Here is a 17,798-nt window from a genome sequence, read left to right as displayed (position 1 = left end):
CCTCCCCGCCCCACCTCACACACACCCTTCTGTTAGTAAGCCCATACAAAAGAGACAGCTGGACTGAATGGTGTTGGTTGTAGCAGAGATGCTGCAGTCTGCAATCAGGCCCTATTAAGTCTGAATTCCTCAAGGTCACCCATAACCAGGGGAGGCAATGGCATAGTGGTATTGTCACTGGACTAGTAATCCAGAGGCCCAGAGTAATGCTCCGAGGACCTGGGTTCAAAACCCCGCCATGGCAGATGGTGGAATTTCAATAAAAATACTGAATTAAAAGTATAATGATGACCATGAATCCATTGTTGTAAAAACCCATCTGGTTCACAAATTCCCTTTACTGATTTCCACGCACCACCCTCCCTCCCTTCCTCAGCTGATGAATCAGTACTCCTCTATGTTGAACACCACTTGGAGGAAGCACTGAAGGGGACATCAATGTCCAAGAGTGGCTCAGTAACACCACTGCTGGCTGAGTCCTAAAGGATGTAGCTGCTAGACTGGGTCTGTGGCAGGTGGTGAGGGAAAAACATACTTAACCTCATCCTTGCCAACTTGCCTGCCGCAGATGCATCTGTCCATGACAGTATCGGTATGAGTGACCACTGCACAGTAGTTACGGAGACAAAATCCCACCTTCACATTGAAGATAACCTCCATCGTGTTGTGTGGCACTACCACCATGCTAAATGGGATAGATCTAGCAACTCAAGATTGGGCAACCATGAGGCTTTGGGGGGCCTGGCATATCCCTCACTCTATCATTACCAACAAATCTGGTTCAATGAAGGGTGCATGCCAGGAACAGCACCAGGCATATCTAAAAATAAGGAATCAACCCGGTGAAGATATTACACAAGGCTACTTGCATGCCAAACAGCATAAGCAGCAAGTGATAGACGGGCTAAGAAATCCCACAACCAACAGATTAGATCTAAGCTCTGGTCCTGCCGCATTCATTTGTGAATGGTGGTGGGCAATTAAACAACTCTCTCGAGGAGGGTCCACAAATATCCTCATCATCAATGTTGGAGGAGCCCAGCACATCAGATAACCCTGAAGCATTCGCTACAATCCTCAGCCAGAAGTGCTGAGTGCACCTTGGCTTCCTCCAGAGGTCCCCAGCATCACAGATGCAAGTCTTCAGCCAATTCGATTTACTCCACATGATATCAAGAAACAGCTGAAGGCACTGGATACTGCAAAGGCCATGGGCCCTGACAATATTCCGGCAATAGTACTTAAGACCTGTGCTCCAGAACTTGCTGTGCCCCTAGCCAAGCTATTCTAGTACAGCTACAACACTGGCACCTACCCGGTTGTGTGGAAAATTGCCCAGGTATGTCCCGTACACAAAAAGCAGGACAAATCCAACCCAGCCAATTACCGCCCCATCAGTCTACTCTCCATCATCAGTAAAGGTATTAGAAGGGGTCATCAACAGTGCTATCAAGTGGCACTGGCTTAGCAATAACCTGCTCACTGATGCCCAGTTTGTGTTCCGCCAGGGCCACTCAGCTCCTGACCTCATTACAGTCTTGGTTCAAACATCGACAAAAGAGCTGACCTCGAGGTGAGGTGAGAGTGACTGCCCTTGACATCAAGGCCGCATTTGACGAAGTGTGGCATCAAGGAGCCCTAGCAAAATTGGAGTCAATGGAAATCAGGAAAAACTCTCCGCTGGTTGGAATTATACCTAGCACAAAGGAAGATGCTTGTGGTTGTTGGAGGTTAGTCATCTAAGCTCCAGGACAACACTGCAGAAGTTCCTCAGGGTAGTGTCCTTGGCCCAACCATCTTCAGCTGCTTCATCAATGACCTTCCTTCCATCATAAGGTCAGAAGTGGGGATGTTCCTTGATGATTGCACAATGTTCAGCAGCATTCGTGACTCCTCAGATACTGAAGCAGTCCATGTCCAAATGCAGCAAGACCTGGACAATATCCAGGCTTGGACTGACAAGTGGCAAGTAACATTTGCACCTCACAAGTGTCAGGTAATGACCATCTCCCACAAGAGAGAATCCAACCATCGCCTCTTGATGTTCAAAGGCATTACCATCACTGAATCCACCACTATCAACATTCTGGGGGTTGCCATTGACCAGAAACTGAACTGGACAGCCATATAAATACTTTGGCTACAAGAGCAGGTCAGAGGCTAGGAATCGTGCAACAAGTTACTCACCTCCTTACTCCCCAAAGCCTGTCCACCATCTACAAGACTCAAGTCAGGAGTATGATGGGATGCTCCCCACTTGCCTGGATGAGTGCAGCTCCCACAACACTCAAGAAGCTTGACACCACCCAATACAAAGCAGTCCACTTGATTGGCACATCTCCAAACATTCACTCCCTCCACCACTGGCGCACAGTAGCAGCAATGTGTACCATCGACAAGATGCACTGAAGGAATTCACTAAGGTTCCTTCGACAGCACCTTCCAAACCCACGACCATTACCATCTAGAAGGACAAGGGCAGCAGATAGATGGGAACACCACCACCTGGAAGTTCTCCTCCAAGTCATTCACCACCCTGACTTGGAAATATATCGCCATTCTTTCACTGTCGTTGGGTCAAAATCATAGAACTCTCTCCTTCACAAAAGTGTGGGTGTACCTACACCACATGGAATGCAGTGGTTCAAGAAGGCAGCTCACCACCACCTTCTCAAGGAGCTAGAAATGCTGGACCAGCCAGCGAAGCCCACATCCTGTGAATGAATAAAAAAAAACTACTCTCCAAAGTGCCCTCCCTGAATTAATAGTCGCCTACCACTGTCCATGTTGTAGCCATTGTGGTGACACTTCGTAAGAGTACAAAGATAGGTAGAGGAGTATCTAAAGTATGTGATGACTGGCATTTTGAAATTGTTTTTTGAATGAATTCTTGTTGTTTCTTTGGATTAGTATTTCTTAATCATGCCTTGTAATGTGATATAAATACCCTGGCAAATTTTGAGTTGAGGATACTGCAAACTGTCTAATTTTGTTTGTCACCTGCTCCAGGCTAGAATAATTCCGAGGCAAAGAAATTCAGGGTTACAACCATCCTCAGAACCACAAGCAATGAAGTGCAACATCTGGTTCTAGATTCTAATCTCTTCTGAATTTTTTAAGGTACAATGCTGGTGAGTATAAGTTGGGCCATATAGTTACTAAAAGAAAGTTAATAGACAAATCATTTGGCACTCTATTTTTAGGACAATGTCAAAACATTCTTTATGTACTATTGAAATGAAAAGGCATTGCTAGTAGATTTAACTTAACATACTTGGAGAGTGGGGAAGACGTCAAAGCAAATTCAATTCCATAGCCTTAGTCCAGATAGCCAACTTTAAAAAAAGGACATTATAAAGTAATTTTCACAATCCTTAGGATGTCCAAAGGCCTTTTACATCCACCAAAATACTTTTCAAGTGCAGCCACTTTTATAATGTCAAAAGCATAGAACCCAATATATGCACAGTAAGGTCCCACAAACAATGACCCAAATCATGGGAAGAGGGTTCTGAATCAACTTTTGTTGATGCCCTCCTGCCCCCCACACTACAGACTCACCTTCTGGAATCACTGGCTCCTGTCCAACTGATGTTAGAAGAGTCAGCATTATTGGAGAGTGTGGGGGATTGAGCATTTTAGTGGGGTGAACACTGTTGGGGTAGGGAGGGGTGCCTGAGGGAGGGATTTGAACAGGGCAGTGGGGGTTAGCACTGTCAGTGAGATGAAGTTGTGCAGTGAAGGGGTTGACAGCTCCATTAAAAACAAGTCAATGAACTAAACAGACCATAAGTGGCATATCTTCAATTCATGACCAGAAAAAAGGGGCACGGCTGTGCTGGAATTACATTTGACACTTGGCCCCCCAATTGTGCTCATTCCAGAACTGCTGCTGGACTCAGCACTGGAAAGTGCAAAGGCTCTAGCAGAAAATGGTAAACTGGCAGATTAAACCACAGTCAGCATCCGACACTAACTGGAAGATCTGGGCCATTCTATAACGACCAATCTGTTTTTAGGTGTTGGGTTAGATGAAGGATAAATATTGGCTAGGACACTAAGGAGAACATGCATGTGCTTCTTTGAAATAGTGCAAAGGGATCTGCACTATCCATTTGAGACACCAGAAAGGGCCTTGGTTAATTCCTCATTGAAAGATGGCACCTCTGCAGTGCAGCACTCCCTCAGAATATGGTACCAGCATAGATTTTGTGCTCCTTCCTGAAGTGGGACTTGTGCCCACCTTGTTCTGACTCAGAAGCAAAAGTGCTTCCAACTGAGCCATAGCTAACAAGTTTGAAATTGAAAACTTTTTGTTTTCACACTTATGATTTTACATTTTCTGTTCCCAATCTCCAGTAAAAGTCACATTTATAGGATAAATTGTACCTGTTTGTAGTTATATACTGTTAATCATATAGACAAAAGTTTTATTTGAAGAAAAAAACACCTGTTAAGGGATATATAACACTTGGAAGATGACACTGGGGCAACTTGGTTTATTAAAATAGGCATACTTCAAAGTTAACAATCCTAAAATAACAGGCATGTCTGTATACTTACCAAAAGTCAATTTGTAATGATTAAAGTAAAAGCAAAAAAATTGCAGATGCTGGAAATCCAAAACAAAAACAAAAATACCTGGAAAAGCTCAGCAGGTCTGACAGCATCGAACTCGAAACGGACTTGAAACGTTAACTGTGTTCCTCTCTGCAGATGCTGTCAGCCCTGCTGAGTTTTTCCAGGTGTTTTTGTTTTGTAATGATTAATATCGTACAATGATATGAACATCCCATGAACTTATATAGTGGTATCATGCTTCACATTACTCTAGAACTATTGAAATAAAAAAAGCTGAATTTTACCACGGCCTTTGGGACCCAGACATTGGGGCAAAAAAAACAGGCCCAAGCCTGCTCTTGCTGGCAGCGGGACCTGCTCAGTGATTTTACCACAATATGATCGCCTACTTGATGCTGCTGGCCCAAAGGGCCTGTACCTTTGGAGCCTAAGCAGCCCCATCGGGAATGGCGGGTGCTGCCGAGGCAGGTCAGTAACCTTGGGTGCCTTGGACAATTACTTGAAAATTAAAATTTATGAAGTTTGTAGGTCCACAGGATGGATCATTGAGGCCTGGGGGAGCTGCCATTAATGCCCACAGACCCCTCTCTAGGCCATGGAGTCTCTGACTCCGTCGGTGCCCAGGGCTGCTGCAGGGAAGGTACCTTCACGAGGCTGGTGGCCTCCCCTCGTAGCAGGCAGCCACCCCGTCGCTGCAAAATGGCAGCTGTAATTGGGCCCTTAATTATGCAAATTGGCTCCCCATCTCCATAGAGCAGGCAGCTGGTCCACCTCCAAGTCTGCCATCTTTCCACTACTTGTGGTGGGATTATGGGGAGCAATCCCAACAAGGCTCCCTGCTATTTTACCCAGGACTCCATTTCCATTCTGCCACCATGGGCCAGTAAAATTCAGCCCAAAGTAGCTAGTGGATTGAGGCTGAATGAATGAACATAAAGACCACAAACAAACATAGTAGATAATTTTTCATCTGTATACAGTTTTAGAAAATGTGAAATTCTTCAAAAGGTACTTTGAGGTTTTTATATAGTGAAGAGAATGGACAGTGTGCTATCCGGAAAACTAGAAAGTGATGTCATTTATTTTGTGCACAAACAGGTTTCACTCCAAGATTGGCAATATAATTGGTCTCGATTTAAAAATGAGAAAGACTACTAGAGGAATACAAGCAGGTCCTTTTTGTTAATGAAATTAAAATCAGATTTTGCCAACTTATGTTTATTACTTCTTTTCATGTGTAAAAACTTCCATATTGCCAGGGGTTTTGTGATGAAAATAAGGAACAGTGCTATGGTAATAGTGATAGTTCTATTAAAGGAAAATAGAAGCTAGTATAAAGATACTGGTACAGGTATTTCATGACCATTTGGCACACAGACAAAATGAAACATTAAAGTTGAAGCAATGGATGCCATGTACTGAGGAAAACCATATCTTATTCACAATGACATATCACATATAAATGCTCTTAATTAAGATGCATGGTGAAAAAAGGTGCATTTCTTTGATTATTTGATATAAAAGAGATCACCTTATAATTGAAAAGAATGCTTCACAGCAGTAGTTGAACATTGAAAAGTACTGCCACAAAACAAACAAGCTGATTGAGGTTGTTGCAATCAAGTATGATAGAATATTTACCAGATAATTGTTAAAATATATTTTAGCAGATTCACAGAAAATTTCCCAAATTATTTCTAATCAAGGATATTCCTTTCTGAAATATCCTGATTCAAGACGACAAAATAAAATCTATTCATTGGTCTTAAAGCAACTTTATTTATAAAAGTACATTTTTGAAACAATTTTGTTTATAGATATGCTCTACTAATAGTGATTCTATATAATCTCTCACACAATGAAAGAATATCACTTTTCTACTCAGCATAATGTCACTTACAGATTGTGATATCCTGATCATGACACCGCAACGTATAGCACATTGCAGAATGCTCTTCAGGCTTCAAGACTGGGGCTACAGTGTCAGAGATATATAGTGAGGTAGATAGGGCAAGCACCACTGCTGCCAGTTCAGGTTTTCCTTGTGCGATTACTAAAGGCAATGTTCTGAAAAAAAAATGCGTGTCTCATAAAAACACTATTATTCAAATAGTTGTGTGGTAGTACAGAACTTGAATATTACTGAAAAAAAGAGATGTCAAAGCTTTTTATTTTGCATTCATCAGGACACTCAAGAATACCAATATAAGGGGGAAAACAACAATTTATAGAGTATGTGAAGAGTGCTTAATAGTTGACAAGTGGCATTGCCATAAAGGATGCACCATTGATGGTGACTGCCAAGCATGTTTGAAATTTAAATCAAGCAGCTTGACCCTGATTGGTCAAGGCATTGTCGTGAGGAATGAGTCAACGAATGGCTGTCGCTTATTTTGTTCAGCTGAAACAGGTGCAACGTTTGTACGTGTTCTTTCTGTCTGCAATTTGCAAAATTATCCTCAATGTGCTAAGAATTACGCTGACAACCAATTTAAGACTTTTAGTCAGGCTCGCAATGAGGCACAGTTGCTTGTACTTGAAGCTACATATATTAATACACAGGGCTCTGTTCTTTGAAGACAGAAAGAACATGTAAGTACATTGTGCCTGTTACAGCTAAACAAAATAAGTGACCGTGATTTGCTGACTCATTCCTCAGGGCAATGTCTTGACCAATCAGGGTCAAACTGTCTGGTTTAAATTTCAAACATGCTTGGTAGTTAACTGTCAGTCACCATCAGTAGTGCATTCTCCATGCCAATGCCACTTGCCAACCAATCAGCACACACTTCACGTACAGTATAAACTGTTGTTTTCCTCTTTACATTGGTATTCGTGCCAGTGCCCTGATGAGTACAAAAAGAAAAGTATACATGTCTTTTTTCAGCAATGCTCCATTATTCATTCCATTAATGTAATCTAACTACATAATACCTATCTGAAGCTTTTTATTCTTATATCAAATGCAAACCTGTTATTTTACTGGATTTCACCAGCAGGATCATTAACTAATGAGATGCAAGATGTTACTTGGCCAATAGCCAGTTAAATGTTATCACAGCTGCAATGGGCCAGTGGTTTCATAGATTTTGCTTTAGAATAAGTTATTCCAGTTAAATGCCACTGTAACATAATTGTCTTCAGGCTGTATTTATCTTCCTCTCCCCACCATGCAGCTCCTTGTAGGCCCTGTTTGTGCCCAGCAACGCAGCTTGGCAGTGTTCTTCTTGAAAGGGGGTAGAAGAGAAGTTGATGGCTAACAAAGTTTTGGGCCAGGATGGAGATGAGGAAATGGGATGGAGGGGTGGGGGGAAAGGTGAGAGAGCAAAGAGAACAAAGAGAGGAGAGAGAAGAAAGTGAAACAAGCAGAGACAGAGACACACACTGCTACCTGCGAGGAGAGGGTGTAATAGTGAAGCTGCAAAGCAATGGCCACAGCTTAATGATGGTGTGACGTATTCTCTGCAAGCAACTGCACACAGATCACCTAATTTATTAAAAGTAAGTTTAAAATCCAGAAAAGGTAATTTGCAGTTTATCGAAGTGTTTTTAATTTTGCAAAAATATCAGAAACACACCGACCGCTTTAGCTAATATTTTCCAATTTATTTGCATGTACTATTTGGTGGGAGATAAATTGAGTACTTATCCAATTCAGCATGTGATGCCAATGACAAGTGCTCCAGCTTAGATGCAAAGTATAGCTTGCTCTACTCGCGACCAGTTTAAACCTCAGCACAAAACTCAGATTATATGGTTCAGGCTGGGTCAGGAGCATCTGAAGTGGGATGGCACAGGGATCGCAACAGTGTGAGACATGCTAGTTGAGTCAGCTCATGTCCTGTCCAATATTTTTGTATGTCTGTATATACAAGGGTATCATTTTCCGTTTCAAGCACCAGCTGTCCTATTCCATGTGAGACTGGCAATTCAGTGGCAGTTTTGCATCATTGGCCCCTGATCATGCCATTAAATGTTGGACTCAAATGGCAGGATTATTATATTCAATACATCATCAAACTTTCATTCTTTTTGTCTAGCTGCAAGGGGTAAAATGTGTTAACACAGATTTTGGTTCTGGTTAAGTACTGTCATAATGACAGCCTGCATACAGTAAAAGTTAACAACTTCACCTGCAAGCAATGATTAGAATCTTTGCTGTTTGTTTCAGAAATGTACAGAAACATTTTATACAGATTTCCATTATCATTTAATGTTTACAGTGATTTAGGATTTCCTTTTACTATGCGGCAAGGAAGAGATGAGCTAATTTTTGATACTACCAGAATGATACACTCCACCACCACCAAAACCTCTTAAACCCATACTCCAGCTAGATCAGAGCTGTTACAAAGAGCTGGTCATCAGTGTGGAAATGGAGAAGGAATGTACATCTAAATCAAAAAGACATGGGAAGAATTTTTAAGACATCTCTCCAGCAAGAGTGAAGTATGTATTTTTGATTGATTCCTGGGAAATATCTGTGATATTTTTACTCACTGCAGGTAGTTAAATAAATATAGGCCAGCAGGGAGAAATACGTTTTTTAAAAACTTTGATTGCCCACCTGTTTAGTAGCTTTTTTTTTGGCACAGATCGAAGAATTACAAAAAGGAATAAAATAATCTTATTTGCATCTTCTCTTCCTTACCAGATAATGTTGAAACAATATTTAGTGCTACCAAATATCTACTTAAATATGTTCACATTTAGGATTTTTATTCCGAGCCTCCTTGTAAATTTGAATAACGATGCAGTTCTTCCATAATATGCTATTGTTTAGATTAATCTTTGCAGATTATATTTAGTTCTTTAACCTAAAGAAAATGCATTCATAGAGTGTAAAACACTTAGGATACATTAGAATATACAAATACTCCACTTAGAGCTACTACCATCTGAGTTTTGTTTGCAGTATCTGTGTTCAGCTCTCTCCTGTACTTGCCAACCATACTTGCAAAGGGCAGTTTTTGAATTCTGGGTATAAATATAAATAAAAGTTAAACAGTTGTTACATGCATTTAAAATAAATTACAAAACAAAGACCCTCTCTTACTCATTGCTGTATGAGTCCTTCCCCATTCACCAGTTTATTCATTAACTGTAGGTGTTTCGTTTTCTTACTGTAACTTGATTTCCTCTAACTATTGGCAATTAGCTGGTATATAGTATTCACTGCTTTAACTTACAAAATTGGGAATTCACTTTAACCTTCTTTTGACATTATATATGAACAGAAAAGAAGTTATCATCCTTGTCCTAAAATAGTTTCCCTGGAGAAAGGGGAGAATTTGTCCTTAGTACTCCTATTGTTACATCAGTGAATAGTAGGGAAGGTTTACAAAAAGTAAATCGTAGCATGCTACATGAATGGCCAGTTTTGCTGTCAATCATATTTATATAAATTTGGTTATAGTTACAAATACATATTGACAGCTGGAGGCTACTACCTTGTTGGGTCTCTAGCTGAGAATGATAGTTCCGGTGATCCCCATGAATTCATCCTCCAGCTTCTCAGACAGGTATGGACTTCCAACAAAACACTGTTGGAGGTTTTTCAGGTGCACAGGAAATTCTACTGTGCCATCTTTATATAGTATTTATTGTGCTTATTTATTTGGTTACAATAAGCATCTCTATCTTTCCCTCTTGATTTTATGGGTGGAATAAAAAAACTAAGTATATTAAGGTGCAAAGTGCAGTTACAAAACATAAATAAGATGCCATTTAAGTAAAAAAGTAAATACTGCAGATGCTGCAAATCTGAAATATAAACAAAAAATGCTAGAAATACTCATCTGACGAAAGATCAACTTGAAACATGAACTCTGTTTCTCTCAATTGATGCTGCCTGACCTGCAGAGTATTTCCAGCATGTTTTGTTTTTATGCCATTTAGTCAGTAACACATTCAACTCAAAACTTGAGTGTTCATTTAGTTTCATAGGTATCCATCCATTTTTAAAATTTGTACCTTAATTGAAAATCAGTGCAACTTGCACAATTTGCTGACATACATAGGGCCCCAAAATTTCCCTCTTTCTGGCACGATTAACTGTCCATGCTGCACACCTTCAGCAAACATGAAGTTATCAGTGAGGGAACGTGCCAAGCCTGTTAAGTCCACAGCCTGAATGTTGTCATAAGAATTCAAGACAGAGGCCACAACATCATCATTTTCTGCTCGAGACAGTGTGCATGTAGAATAAACCACAGTCCCTCCAGGACGCAGTGCCTCAAGAGCTGACCTGCAAGTCACCAGTAAAGAGACAGTTAGGTCACTTCCATCAGACACACAAAAGCAAGTTGAAAAATGGGTCTTGTTTATTTTGTAACCAGACAGTAAAATAACTTTGATAACGCATCATCTCTATGGGAGAGTACTTTTTATATGGGTTTTGAGTTGTGCCATGGTTTACCCTTAATCCATCTGGATTGAAGTAACAATCTCAAGCAATGAACAGTGTTTTTGAAACAAGAGATGGTCACTTATGGGAGAAAATATGATTTTTTAAAACTGAACTTTGTTCCTATAATATTAATACCAAGAAAAAAAAGAGAAGTCATCGGTTACTTAAAACTTTCTTCTCGAGGCGGAGTTAGCGCTGATCATCCCACATCATATATATGAGATTTTTTTTTTAAGCTGAACATTTATAGAAGCTGTCTAAGTACTCCATGTGAAAGTACTCCATCAAAAACATAACCTATTTGTGCACTATTTTTAGTGTACCCTTTTAGTCTATTTGCATACATTTCTCTCGGCACTATTTTAACACAGACGTTAAACAGTCGAAAGCAAACAGGTCAAAATAACCTGCTCAACGATATGAAAAACACAAATTTAAGTAAGTACATTAACAAATGTGTTAAACAATAGCACAGTGTAGAATTAAACCAATTGGTATTTATACAAATGCGTTTACTATATACTATATAATACCATACTTTTAAATCAACTTTTCAGTAAAACGCAGATGGGTATTTTTTAATCCTCGTATGCTTTTCCTATAACAGAGTCATTGAGCTAAATTTTCATCCCCATATGGGGCAAGCGTAGAGGCAGGCCAGCATGAAAATCTGGCCATTGACTGGTGTTCCGGGACCAGCCTGCCCAGGACCATTTTCTCTGAGGCAGGACGGGGGTCAGATAGGGCTGCCAATTGAGGTAAATTAATTGCTTATTTATGCCAATTGTCAGAGGCCAAAAGTCAGCCTACAGAACCTCTTCCCCTGGACCCCTCCAAGGCTTCAGGGAGAAGGCCAGCTGCCTAGAGGTGGCCTTTCAGCGGCAGATCTGCGATGAGGGGGATGTCTTTGAGGTCCTTCCTGGGTGCAGGGACCCTTTTCATAATCTGGCTGCTGAGGCTATTTTTTGATTTAAAACTCTGAAAAGTTACAGAGAGGACCCCTCAAGATGAAGGCACCTCCCTCCCTCTTACCTGAACTATAAGCTCCTGCCAGATGGCCTCCTTTTGGTCCTCCAGCATCAAGAGCTTACTAGCCATCCTTAATGGGACAGCGAGCCCACTCTCTGGCCACAAATGGGCCAATTTGGGGAAAATCACTGCCAGGTAGCTGTTGATGCAGGGAACACATTGCAGGGTCAGGATCCCAATTTGACCAGACGTCGGAGTCCCAAACTCAAACCCAAATCCTGCCCACCGTCAGTACTATTACTTAAATATAAAGGGAGTATATTTCAAATTGTTATCAATCTTATAAATTTCTTAAAGCAATAGCTCTATTAGATCTATATCAGAACACAAAATAAAAAATTACCAAGACTGTATTGCATTATGTTAAATATACACACACACACGACTAAGACTGACAACCCAAATCAAGCGTTCTAAGAGGGTAGCACATTTTGCTGACATGTAAAAATAGCAATCTGATGGAAAAATTATTTTATAAATAAGTTTTATGCTCAATTAACCCCTTTCCCTAACTCAATTTAGAACATTAACAGTAGAGTGATAACCATCTGAAAAACTTTAAAAAATGCACAACATTATAAGAAACTGTGACATTTAGCATTATGTAGTAAGCACCTGTCTATATGAATCTTACTTCATGTAATTCTAAATTACGATGTGCTTGCACTAAATGGGTTACAGGAATCAGTAGTTTCTGAGAAACACATAGCAGCCATTAAGTCAATAAAGAAAGTTAATTCAATAAGGATATGCATTATGGATTGAAAAGCAGTTTCCAGTAAAGGGTAACTGCCTCAGCATTACTATTAAGCATTTAGCAGGATGAAGGCATAAGCTGCATTGTAGGTCACAAAGTATCAGGTGAAAACAAATAAATGTTTTTTCGTACATATCAAGCTGCAAGTTCATTTTAGTGCATCTTTAATAATTTGATAAATTACACAATTTTTAAACTATTTTTACATCCACGCTACATACAGCTTAGTTGATTTAGTGAATCTTTGCATATTGGAGACAGTAATTCATCATGATACAAATAATGTAAAACAGTCAGTTTTACATAAATTGTAAATGCTTGTAAAGTATTTATGATTTAATGGAAATGTACTTAGGAAAGAAATTACTTGTTTTACTTTGACCACACTGTTATTGTGCAATTTTCACTAAATGCAATAATTTCTAATTGATTTTTTTTTCAAATAGATATATCAGTTTTGACACAAAAACATGGACACCATTAACTGACAAATAAATCATGGTATCCGATGAAAATTGTCTCTAAAATGATGTATTGCACCTACAGCTTTGGATTACTATTAGAAAGTACACTGTGTAGTACTATCACAACAGTGCTATTTCAATGCAGTTGAATAGTTGACCTGATGTTTGGTTAACTGGTCGATTATCCTATCCGTAAGAAAAGGAATCCCAGAAGTGGACGTATTTGCTACTGAAGTATTAATCACTAAGTTTCCATCTTTCAATGCCCAACTGGTCAATGGCTGTCCCGACTGTTGAAATTCCCTCTATCCTTTCTCAGTTTGTCGTCTATTGCAGTTGACCAAATATCTGCTTCTTATACACAAGTAGAAAAAAAACTTTACTTTTGATAATTATTGTCAGTCATCATCACTATAGTGGATCAGTCAACCGGTGCAACTTTTGGTGTTGGATTTGTGAATATAACTGGAAATGACAGCAGACAGTATCCAATTTGCCAAAAATAAAGTTGGATGTCCAATCCAACAGAAAGCAACCACTCATTTTCAACAATTTTCATTTATATTTAACTTGTGTAATAGATCAACACATTACTGCACACCTGCTATACACTGGTTTATAGTTATGTTGAAATAATTTCACCATAATAAGATAGTTTAGGCTATTTTCATCTCTACTAATTGTTTCACAACAACATCTTTCAGCTATATCAACAGTGCCACCTGATGGTGAAAGGTAGGATTTGCAATGATGCTGTGAACAATTAAAAATTATTTGATCTGAGCACAGAATCCAAATTCACAATATTTATCACTCACTTTAATTATATATTATGAATTCCTGATCCAGTTATTTAAGAGCTGAAAGCACAATCGTAATTCAAACATTACCATTTCACCCACTCAGATTTTCAATTCCCTTCTTACAGGATATTGACTGTGCATCTAATGTCACTTAAGACAACATGAAATGTTAGAATTCTCACCACTTCTCTGCATTACACCTCCATGTAAATCATTTTTGTCAATCTATTTGCACAGTAATGTGTGGCATGCTTCCTGTAATCTCAGTTCAGTTGAGTAAATGTGCAAATTAGATAAGATGTAAATTGCCAATTTATTCACTGGAGCAGCAAAGAAATTTTGATGTGAATAAGACAGGGTATATCATTTATTGGCTGCAATTCACTAAAGCCAAGGTATATAATGATGCAGTTTGATGATGGCACAGGAGTTGTAGACTATAAACTATAAACTGGTGTCACAAATGAACTGCTGTGCATATTGCACCAATGATTTTATAATCAATTCTACCACCTACGGCTTTAAGAATTAAAGGAAAAATATTCTGGAAAATTATAAATCTGAAAGCCAGTTCCATAGTTCACAGGTTTTCGGTGGTGTGAATGTCGTTTTGTGTCCAAAACGGCTTCAGCATTATGCTGTGGGCCATGCCAGATGCCATTTTGGTAGGAGCCAAATAAGAAGTGTCCTTCACCCACGTCAGATGCAAACATTAGGGTAGAAATTATGCAAATAAGGGTTATAAGACCTGCATCTGCTTGCTTGTACAACTTTGGCTTACATCTGAGGCAGCTAGCACCAATGTTGATTGCCTCCAGGAAAACCATGCATAGAATGAGAAAAAGGTTAGTCATCTCAATCACCACCACTCCTTGTTCAGAGATCTTGGACCTCACTCCCGACTTCAAACTCCAGACACCACCCCCAACCCATCTCCTTTTGGCCCAGTCTCCCCTCTCCCAAACTCCAATCGCACTCACTGATCCCCCAGCAATACTGCTGATCCCAGTAATGTTCTTTCCTGACCCCAAACTCACCCCCAACCGCTGTACCATGGGACCCAACCCTTCCTCCTTCAGTCCCCAATGATCTTACACAATCACTTACCTGAACGTTGGTACTTGGACTTATGCAGGTTCTTACTACTGTGCCTTCTACATGGCAATGAGGTCTGAGACCCAAGGTGCATTGCTCTTCAGCTCTCCTCAATTGCATGCGGGCTATTAACCCTCGACAGGCGAGATGCCCAAAATGGACAGGGCCTACTTTCTAGGCCTATACATTTACTATTTTGCAGATTGTTGGACATTTCATGCCATAATCCTTCTTACAATAACTTCTCACCTCCTCAACCATACTGTTATTAAAGGGAACAAATGGAAACTAGGCATCTTCCCATATAACAGAGCAACACGAAACAAATCGGAGTCATGCTACTTCTAGGACAGGAATGAAACCTGTGATTGGGCCACCTGCTCACTCCATTGGCTGGAAAATGAAGCATAAACAAGTATCACACTTTAAAATTTCTATCTATTTAGTATGGAAGGGCTTTTGAGATTAATTATGTTGATATGAACATAAATTCAGTGCACAAAGGATTCAAAGTAAAAATTAACTGTGATATGAATGTGGTCTATTAGCTGAGGTATCAGATGAAGTACTTAACAGAATTGCATATATTCTGAACACCATAACAATTCAAGACAACATTGGTGGACAGAATGATTAGCACATTCTAGAGGTCAGCGGGCAACTGAATAGGAAATGTACAAGTTAGTCATAAGGTTCCTATGCCTGGCAGGCTGGATGATGATGGTCATGATTCCGGGGGGATGGGGATGAGGGGGGTGTGTGAAAGAAAAGAGTGGGAGCAAACCAGGGGAATCATGGGGGACAAAGAAATGGATTTAACAATGGTAATGCCATTGAAGGTCAAGGGGCAATGGTTAGATTCTCTCTTGTTGGAGATAGTCATTGCCTGGCAATTGTGTGGTGCACATATTACTTGGCACTTGTCAGCCCAAGCCCAAATATTGTCCAGGGGCAGAATTTTGCCCTCGGTGGGTGGGCGGGCCCGACCGGCTTGGTGGCGGCGGGCGGGCAGCCGATCATTGCCACCGAAACAGGCCCCGCAGCTATTTTGAGTGGGCAGGCCTTAAGCGGGCTGCCCAATGAGAAGTGCTGTGCGTGGGAGGGATTCCCCAACTGTCAAAGTACACTCTTTCGCGCATGTACACAGAAGTGCGCATTGTTCCCTGAGACTAAGTGCTGTCTCAGGGAGATTGGTGAAAGCTTTATAAACATCAGAAATAAAAAAATTAACATATCCCCCTCGTGACAATGTCACACAAGATGGGACATAATAAAAAGCACAGAAACTTTATTAAACTTTTTAAAAACAGCCATGAAACCTCATCCCGCCGGTGGATGAGGTTTCATGTTTTTTCAGAAGCCCGCCGGAGCTCCTGGCCTGCCTGCCAGCCTTAAGTTTGGACGGGCAGGGCCTTTAATTGGCCATTGACAGGTCGGCGGGCAGACAGCTGATTTCGCCTTCGAGTATTTAAATAGGGCAGGGTGACGTCAGGGGTTCCCCCCAACATCATCCCGCGTCGGCAAGCGGGCCCCACCCCCAACTCGCCAACAGAAAATTTCTGGCCCAGGTCTTCCTGCATTTGGACATGGACTGCTTCAGTTTCTGAAGAGTCACAAATGGTGAACATTGTGCAATCATCAGCAAACATCGCCACTTCTGACCTTATGATGGAAGGAAGGTCACTGATGAAGCAGCTTAAGGTGGTTGGGTCTACAACACTACCCTGAGGAATTCCTGCAGTGATGTCCTGGAACTGAGATGATTAACCTCTAACAACCACAACCATCTTCCTTTGTGCTAGGTATGACTAACCAATAGAGATTTTTCCTCCTGATTCCCATTGATTCCAGTTTTGCTAGGGCTCCTTGATGCCACACTCAGTGAAATGCTGCCTTGATGTCAAGGGCAGTCACTCTCACCTCTGGAGTTCAGCTCAATTGTCCATATTTGAACCAAGGCTGTAATGATGTCAGTAGCTGAGTGGCCCAGGTGGAACCCAAATTAAGTGTCAGTGAGCAGGTTATCACTAAGCAAATGCCATTTGATAGCACTGTTGATGACCCTTTCCATCACTTTACTGATGGGGTGGTAATTGGCCGGGTTGCATTTGTCCTTTTTGTTGCACAGGGCATACCTGAGCAATTTCCCAAATTGCTGGGTAGATGCCAGTGTTGTACCTGTTCTGGAACAGCTTGGCTAGGGGCATCGCAAGTTCTGGAGCACAAGTCTTCAGCACTATTGCCAGAATATTGTCAGGGTCCTTAGACTTTGCAGTATCCAGTGCCTTCAGCCGTTCCTTTTTATCATGTGGAGTGAACTGAATTGACTAAAGGCTGGCATCCGTGATGCTGGCATCCTCCGGAGGAGGAGGCAGAGATGGATCATCCACTCGGTGATGCGATGTGGACCCATAAAGGGCAAAGTTTCTATTATTATTCTAAAGTTAAAAACAGCAATGTAGAATTGGTTGAAATACACTGAGAAACTGTATCCTGTTCATCATATCTTTCATGTTAAAATAAACCAATTTATTGGTGCTCAACAGTCAACCTACAAAAGGATAGGAATATGCACATGACAACACGAGGTCACAATATTTAGTAATCCTATTGCTTTACTAATTATTGAGCAGTAAAACTATACTCCTGAAGGTAGGGAA

General features: G+C 40.7%; 1 protein-coding gene across 2 annotated transcripts in view; it reads right to left on the bottom strand.

Moving 5' to 3' along the window:
- Nucleotides 1-6,342: 6,342 nt before the first annotated feature.
- The window catches only part of nsun3 (NOP2/Sun RNA methyltransferase 3), a 49,327-nt gene continuing 37,871 nt past the window's right edge, over nt 6,343-17,798 (bottom strand). Inside the window, exons 6-8 of one of the 2 annotated variants that reach the window (XR_005945909.1) lie at nt 10,555-10,828; nt 9,477-9,558; nt 6,343-6,648 (exon numbers count right to left, since the gene is read on the bottom strand). Coding sequence is in view for 1 of the 2 variants with exons in the window: in XM_041212011.1 (XP_041067945.1) it covers nt 10,567-10,828 (262 nt within the window). In the remaining variant the exon portion in view is untranslated. Of the gene's footprint in view, nt 6,649-8,772; nt 9,559-10,554; nt 10,829-17,798 lie in introns of those variants that run through there. The other variant, XM_041212011.1, reaches the window with a different exon arrangement.

This window comes from Carcharodon carcharias, chromosome 18 (genome assembly GCF_017639515.1).
Source record: "Carcharodon carcharias isolate sCarCar2 chromosome 18, sCarCar2.pri, whole genome shotgun sequence".
NCBI classification, from domain to species: Eukaryota; Metazoa; Chordata; class Chondrichthyes; order Lamniformes; family Lamnidae; genus Carcharodon; species Carcharodon carcharias.
This window is presented reverse-complemented; position numbering and strand designations above follow the sequence as displayed.